The 8,259-nt window shown below is 33.5% G+C and overlaps 1 protein-coding gene across 2 annotated transcripts; it reads right to left on the reverse strand.

Annotated features, from left to right (window-relative positions):
• LOC109223076 lies at positions 4,122-5,768 on the reverse strand. Of its 2 annotated transcripts, none has more exons than XM_019387336.1 (2): positions 5,708-5,768; positions 4,122-5,199 (listed from the first exon to the last, which is right to left on the reverse strand). In XM_019387336.1, exon 2 carries the CDS (start codon positions 4,994-4,996, stop codon positions 4,364-4,366), a length of 633 nt encoding a protein of 210 aa, XP_019242881.1. In that variant the 5' UTR covers positions 4,997-5,199; positions 5,708-5,768; the 3' UTR covers positions 4,122-4,363. The 2 variants fall into 2 exon arrangements, with proteins under 2 accessions (XP_019242881.1, XP_019242880.1); XM_019387335.1 differs by lacking the exon at positions 5,708-5,768 and adding an exon at positions 5,622-5,707.

An 8,259-nucleotide genomic window follows, 5' to 3' on the forward strand; every position in this document is an offset into this window, starting at 1 on the left:
TACTACAACACAATGCTGTATTGATAATCAATTTTATTCCTCCAAAAGAGTAATAACTAGCTCTTCCAGAGCTCTCAATTAATTTGGTACTACCACATATTCATCAACATCCATATGGTGAATATCTCTTTTAAAGAGAAAGTTATACCATTATGGTCATGATCAGAATTCTATACAAGATTTGTTCCTTGCATTACTGTTGCCTTTTAATAATCACATCGCCAAAATATTTTGGCGTACGATAGGTACGTGACCAATGTCCATTCATGTCATAATAATGATATTATTTTCTTATATCATCTCAAGCCTCCTTTTAGAGGTGAGTGTGGCATATTAACTACCACTAGCACGTTTTACTCTTCAAGAATGAATATGTGTTCATAAATCACATGTTGCCACATTCACATCATGAATGGACCATAATCATCTATATGTGCTTTGCAAAATATCATGTAAAATCGTTGACAAACATTACTTTCACAGAGTGAAAGATTATTTTGAGAATCCTTATTATTCTCATTACTACAATAATGATGATTATAATTTCGTCTATTACCACGTTCACATTCATTGATACCTTTACGGTAATAATTTTGTCTTTTTTTAGACTTATTACATACTGATATCACATTCTCTTAAGGGAATGAGAATGAAGCAAATTCAATTGGACGGGTTTCTACTTCTTTGCCCGCAATCATACATGAATTTGATCATGGCAAGACATAGAAATTTTACCACTTCGGGTGGTTATAATTTCTCACAAACTCTATTAGAGTTATAATCAAAGTTTATTGTCTTTGCTTGTATTTAAAATCAAATTATGGAATAAAAGAGAAAAATACGGTAAAACACTTACCTTAAATCCAGAATTTAATCATGAAGGAAGTTCATGGAACAATTGACAATCATTATGCTCAATCCCAGAGCTTCTACTCAATTGGTTAGAGTCTCGTGCTGATAACGTGTTAAAAACAATAAAAGAAGTAAAGAAGCGTATTGCGGAGAAAAGTAGGGAGAGAGAATTCTTATTGATTTTGAGATGAATTACAACGGAATATGACTCCTCTATTCATAGGGAAAGAGTGACTTAGCCACCAAGTAAAATCCCTACAATCTCTCTAAAATATAGACATTCACCATAAATAAAATAATATTTGTAACACAATTGATATTGTATTTTATTTTGTACTATTTTTTGTTAACAGTTTTTGCACTAACTTTAAGAAAGACCTTAATCGCCTCATTAGAATTTATTTAAATTATTAAGGGAAATTTCACATTAGAACAACTGGGCTCCCTACTTTTCAATTTTATAGCCTATATTTCAATTTACAACCAACTAGCCCAAAAATAATAGGCAAATACTCAATATTCAACTCCAATAAGTTCTCGAAATTACTAGTTAATTTTTAAAAAAGATTGCTCGGGCTTTTAAGTTAATTTTCGAATTAGTAACTGTGACTCAATTATTAGTTCAACAAACCAAATCCATTTGGGTGGTGAAAATTAGATTTTTAACAAGCTTAAATATGTGAATTTAAATTTCGAATTTGATTTTGTGAAAAATTTGGAGTGAGTGTTATTTAGGCTTGTTAGAAATAGTATAAAGAGGTTGTATATAAAATTTGAAGTCATTTAATGGAGATTTGGACTGGTTTTGAAAAGAATTGCAACTGAAAATCATGGAAGAAGTTCATCTACAAGCGCTTGTATAAAGGTGTATAAAAGTGTATAATAGTGTATAAGATGAGCTTATACACTCATATACACTATTATACAAGATTATACATAATTATACAAAAAACTGACTTCGTCTTCTTCCTTGCGTCTTTTTTGAAATTTAACTCAAATCTTGCTCAAATCTACTCCAAATCACTTCAAATTTAAATTTTGAACTCCTTTTGATATTTTCAATCAATTGGAACAACACCCAATCCAAGCAACTAACAAACTCAAAAAATCTTATTTTCGAAAGCAAAGCTTTGAATGACCTTCAATGGTGGATTTCTACTTTTTAATTTTCTTACATTGCAATCAGGTGACACAGGGAGAGAAGCAGTAATGGCGGACGGCCCATTGACGCATATGTAGAAGATGTGAGAAGAAGAGAGAGTGAAAGCAATGGTTGTGAGAACACAGATTTAACTCCATTACTTTTAGAAGCAATGGTTGTAAGAATACAGATTTTGAATTTGCTAGTGCTTTCAAAAGATGTACAATATGGGCTAGGTCAATTAAAACTTAAAAACATGGGACATTTTTTTTTATGGTGTGAAGTCATGTGTATTTTCTTATAATTCTCTCAATTATTAATTGTCTCTCTTTACACGTCTCACTTAATCAGCAATACAATATATAAGGGTATATTTGAATAATAATAATAATAATAATAATGTCCCGAAGGGACGGCCCAGTTGAGGTTTGGAGGGAGTTGTCCACACGGGCGACGCGGGTTCGATCCTCCCTCAATGCCCTCTGGGTCTGAGCCTGTCGCACGGGGCTTGCTTAGTGCGGTTTACATCCCCTGTGTGGTTTGCAGGCTATTACACAGTGGGGGGTTTACCCAGTGCACACAGAATGCTCACCCGAAGGGCAGAGGTTGTGGCAGAGGCTGTAGCGGCTGCGGGTTTTTCTGGGGTTCCAAAAAAAATAATAATAATAATAATAATGAATAAACTCTGTATAATTCCACAAGTGAGTCTGGAAAGGGTATTTTGTACGCAAACCTTATCCCCTACCTTGTGGAGATAAAGAGGCAGCGCCCGACCGACTCTCGACTTAGGAAAATCATAGTCACACATAGTATAATAGAAATATAGTAATATGGAATCCATGGAAAGAAAAAAAAAATAGTAACAAGAAGCAGTAACAATAGCATGATAATAAGATACTCGAAGCAAAAGAGATAGTATATAGTAATAGAGATCTAAGTATAAGATAATCCGCGAATAATAATGATACTACAAGTATGAAAAAGGAAAAGCTCGACTCTAATGTTCTATCCTAATTCTCGACCTACATATTCTCCTATCAAGGGTGATGTACTCGGTAAGCTGCAGATATATCATGTTCGCCTTCTCACATCTCCCCAATACTTCTTTGCATAGGTGTGTTGCATCCTCGTCAATCTCCCCATTAACTAGGATTATAGACTCAAGAAACTTGAAACTTCCTCTCTTAGGGATGACTTGAGTATCAAGCCTCACTTCCACTTCAGCTTCATGAGTCACGTCACTGAACTTGCACTTCAAATATTTTGTCTTAGTCCTGCTCGACCTGAAATCCTTGGACTCCAGTGTTAATACTGTATCGTATCTCGTCAATCAATACTATGTCATTTGCAAATAGCATGTACCGATGACCGATGCACCTCCCCTTGAATGTATCGCGTCAATTCATCCATCACTAAGGCGAATAAGAACGGGCTAAGAGTTGATTCCTAGTGCAATCCCATCATGAATGGAAAGTGATCCGAATCTCCTCCTACTATCCTACCTAACCTGGGTCGTGGCTTCATCGTACATGTCCTTAATCACCCTAGTATATGCTATAAGTATACCTCTAGCCTCCAAACATCCATAGGACCTCTTTTGGGACTTTGTCGTATACTTTTTCTAGGTCAATAATAATAATAATAATAATAATAATAATAATAATAATAATAATAATAATTTTTTCTCTTTTCTTCCCCTTCAAAACGCCAAATATTTGAAACAAAATAAGTTTGATTGTCAAAACGACTAGTACATAGGAGTCAAGGGAGTAATGTTGAGCTAAGCCAGCGCAAAAAATGCTAGCCCTTAACATGTGAAATTGTTTGCTTGGAATCAAACCTCCGCGATTTTCCCCAAATGATAACCATACCAATTAGATGTCCCTACAACATATATGTAGCTTCTTTTTTTTTTATTTTATTAATTTTTACGCCAGACTTTGTTCACATATGTAATAGAGATTATTTAAATATTGTTACATATGTATATATGGTCTTATGTAGTGAAATCAACCCCTGTTTATCCACTCATCATAACAGGATCGCCCATATCAATTACTACTTAGAAGGCGAAATTAAACAAATTTAAAAACATCATCTAACCTCAAAAAGGTATTTGTTTCTCATGTGTATTGGTGCTCAATATAAGTTTTCATACAAGACAAGCAAATTGAGTTAATATACAAAAGGAGAAAATGCAATCACAATGGACATTTCAAGTGCTACTAGATACACTCTCAGAAAAATAAGAGGAAAATGCAAAAAACAAGAAAAAGAGAAGAAAAAGAAATAACAACATGAATCTAAATTGACAAAATTTGCAGAGTAATTGTGAATATGTAAAAATTGGATCAATATTTGATGACTTAATCAGAAAATGTCTAGAATTTCCAATATGAAATTGTTGCAAAGTGGGCAATTACCTCCTTCAACCCAAAGTTCCCTTGAACATAACCTGCAAAATGAATGTCCACAAGGTACAAATGCTGCACCCTTATGTCTAACCATGCAAACACAACAACTATTATTTTCTCCACCTCCGACGTCACCACCACCGTCATCCTCATCCTCGTCCTCGTCCTCTCCCATCATATACGACGATCCCTCAGACTCTGCTAACAACGCCATCAACGACATTCTCACTGGCTCCTCTCCTTCTTTCGATGTTTCCTCCCCTTCTTCCGCACTCTCCTCCTCATACTCGTCATCATTTTCAACATTTGATCCTCTCATTGACATTGACGGGTCAAACCTTGCACTCGCGCTTCCTCTCTGAGCTCGACTTGAATTTCTATTCAATGTTCTGCTTCTGGTGCCTGGATCCATCCCTCTTCTCGATCCAGATAATGGCGATTGGCCGAATTCGTTTACTATGTCATCCGGGTACGTGGCATCCTTGGATGAAGGAAAACGAGCAGAAAGCCTACGAGACATTGTCCGATTGTTACCTTGTTGAATTGGAATGTCTGAAGCAGGAACAGGCGTTGTTGTAATCGAATCCATTTTAGCTTATCGCTACACCTTTTCTCTTGTCACTCAACACGATGTCTAAAAAAGGCTTGTGTAGAATTGTTGTCGTTATTGTCGTTGTTGTTTTTTGGACTCTGGAAAATCTCAAAGATTGGGAAAATTGACTAAATCGTCACTAATATTTTGGTCGCCATCAACACTTCCCGTCCACAATTAGGGACCATTTGTGAAATTTCCTACAAAATGAAAATGGGATGAGAGTTTTGGCAGGGAATTCAAAAGCCTGAGAATTGAAACTAAAAATATTGTAAATTTTTCTTAGGTAGGGGCGGATCTAGTGTAAGAAAATTGATCAATATATACATATACAATTGAAAACATTGAAATAATCAAATCTAATTCGTGATGAGATTTGAAATTTTGGGAATTTAAAACAAAGTTTTTTTTAGAGATGAGAAATCTTAAGAGAACTCAAACTAAAAATGCAAGGGAAAAAAATGAAAAAAAGAAAAAAGAAAAGCAAGAATTGTGAATCGAAATGTTACATATGATCTATAAAATTAGGGAATATTTTCATGCAGAAAAATAACATCCGAGATTTGTAAACAGACTTGAAAATTCATTTACAAAAGGATTAGAAAGGTGTAAGAAAGCATACATGGGAAGGAATCAAATTTGTGAATCAATGAATCAAACAAAGCTAAATCAATGAAGAAAAAAGGTATTAAAGGGTAAAATACACACAATTTACAAAGGGAGAGAGAAGAGGAAGGAAAGTGAAACAAAAAGGTTCGTTCCCCGCCACTCTCTCTCACTCTCTCACTCACTCCCGGCCATAAAATGGGTGAAATTTTTTTTTTTTTTAATTTTACGTAAAAATTAAACTTTCTCTACCTTTTAGTTATTATAAGTATTTTTTGACTTATCTATCTATTGATTGACGTTTTATAAAATTATTTATTGTTATTTTGCCAACTTCATTAGATTTGTAATTTTTTAGTATTATGATTTCTTCTTCTTTTTTCATATGTATTATATCATTATGACTTTATTTATCAAAGTGAATGTCATTTACAATAAGAAAGTAACAAATAGTAACCAAACATGCTTGGTAATAACTTTGAGAAATAAAAAATTATGGATATAAAAAATAAAAATATATAAATGAATTTTTATTGCTCCTAATCAATAATTTTATTAATGGTAATTAAACTTAATAAATCTCTATATAGAAAGTATATTAATAAATCTATACACACAAATTAAAAATAGAAGATGATGATTCAAATACTGAATGTACCTTATTCTTAAGAAATCAAATGTTAAAAATAGCAATGAATTTTGCAGTAATTAAATTCCAAAAAAAACTTCTTTATTTATAGCGTGGATGAACTTAAAATCACAATTTCACGATACTTCTCTTTCGTCCAGATATCTCTATATCCTTTGTAGAGCCCCATATTTGCTTTCTTTTAAAATCTTAAGGTCGTGGAAGACCTTTTTATGTATGTAGAATAAGATGCCACAAATTATATAGATGAAGCATTTGAGGTAATTAAATTTAGATTAGTTTACATTAGAACAAGTCTTTAATTTATATACAGCGAAAAGGGTTTAATTTGCCCATGTACTATTCAAAATTAAGCAATTTCGTCCACCATTAAATTATTAATCTAATATACCCCCAATATTAGGAAACAATCTCGTGTTTGCCCTTGACCCCTAACAGATATTTAACCTGAGGGGTAATTTTAAGGGATCTTTATACACCTCTTAAGGCACCTGGACATGATGGTTTGCATCCTTATTTCTATCAACGTTATTGGAATACTATTGGTAATTCAGTCAAGTCTTTTTGTCACACCGCTTTCAACACTCATAAAATAGACCCTTCCATCAATTAGACTTTCATTTGTTTAATACCCAAAAATACACATGCTTCCACTATTTACCAATATAGACCAATTAGTCTTTGTAACACTATTTATAAAATCATCACTAAGATCATTGCCTACCGACTGAAACCTCTACTACAACATTTAATACATCCAACTCAGTCTAGTTTTCAAAAGAATAGAAGGGTTGCGGACAATGCTATTATACTGCAAGAAATTCTTACTAGGTTCCAAAATGAAAGGAAATAAGGTCAATATGCTTCTTAAATTGGACCTAGAGAAAGCCTTTGATAAATTAGAATGGTCGTTTATCCATTACTCTTTTTGTGCTTTAAATTTCCCAACTGCATTCATAAATCTTATTATGTCTTGTATTACAACTAGTAGTATTTCAATTCTCATCAATGGAAATCCTACTGAATTTTTTCAACCCACAAGGGGAATTAGACAAGGAGATCCACTATCCCCTTATTTATTTATCATATGCTTAGAAATGCTTTCTCGCAAGATAAATACATCGGTGGATTATTGTCATTGGTCACCTGTTACATTAGGTTGTCAGGGACCCCATTTGTCCCATCTATTTTTTGCAGATGACATTATACTTAAATCAAAAATTAGTGCTACTTCTTGTCAAGCTATGTTTAATACACTTGCTCAGTTTACAAGCTCTTCGGGTCAAACAATAAACTTTGATAAATCAAAGATATTTTTCTCTAAAAACTGCTCTACCAATATTAGAAATACTATCCTCCAAATATTTCATATGAATGAGGGCAAATCTTTTGAAAAGTACTTAGGTTTTCTAATTTTTACAAATAAACCTACTAAAATGGATTACCAGTTTTTAATCGAAAATTTTAAAAATAAACTGGCTGGATGGAAAATAAATTTTTTAACTAAAGCAGGACGAACTACTTTAATACGTTCTACTTTAAATTCTCTACCAAACCATGTTATGCAATATCTTAAACTTCCTTCAAATATTATTGCATTCCTAAATAGGTACCAACGGAATTTTCTTTGGGGTACCACAATTACTAAGAAAAGACTTCATCTTATAAAATGGGATACCATCACCCAACCTTTGGATAAAGGAGGACTANCCAAATGCCGCAACACTACCGAAGTATTATCAGTTTACATCATATTGCCCTTTTAGTGGAACATATACCCCCGTCGAATCACTATGGTTGGCAATACCATTTTCCTTAATCATTTGAAGATCGATTCTTTAATCACCTGCAGCTGCCCGTGCTGCTTAAGAATTTAATGACTTTCCATTATGAACAGAACCGTAACCTTACACACACAAATCCCAATCCTCCACCACATATCGCATATACCATACCACACTAGTATAACATGAGAACTCCATCTCCCTTCCTAACCACAAACATC

Source organism: Nicotiana attenuata, chromosome 2 (genome assembly GCF_001879085.1).
Source record: "Nicotiana attenuata strain UT chromosome 2, NIATTr2, whole genome shotgun sequence".
NCBI lineage: Eukaryota > Viridiplantae > Streptophyta > Magnoliopsida > Solanales > Solanaceae > Nicotiana > Nicotiana attenuata.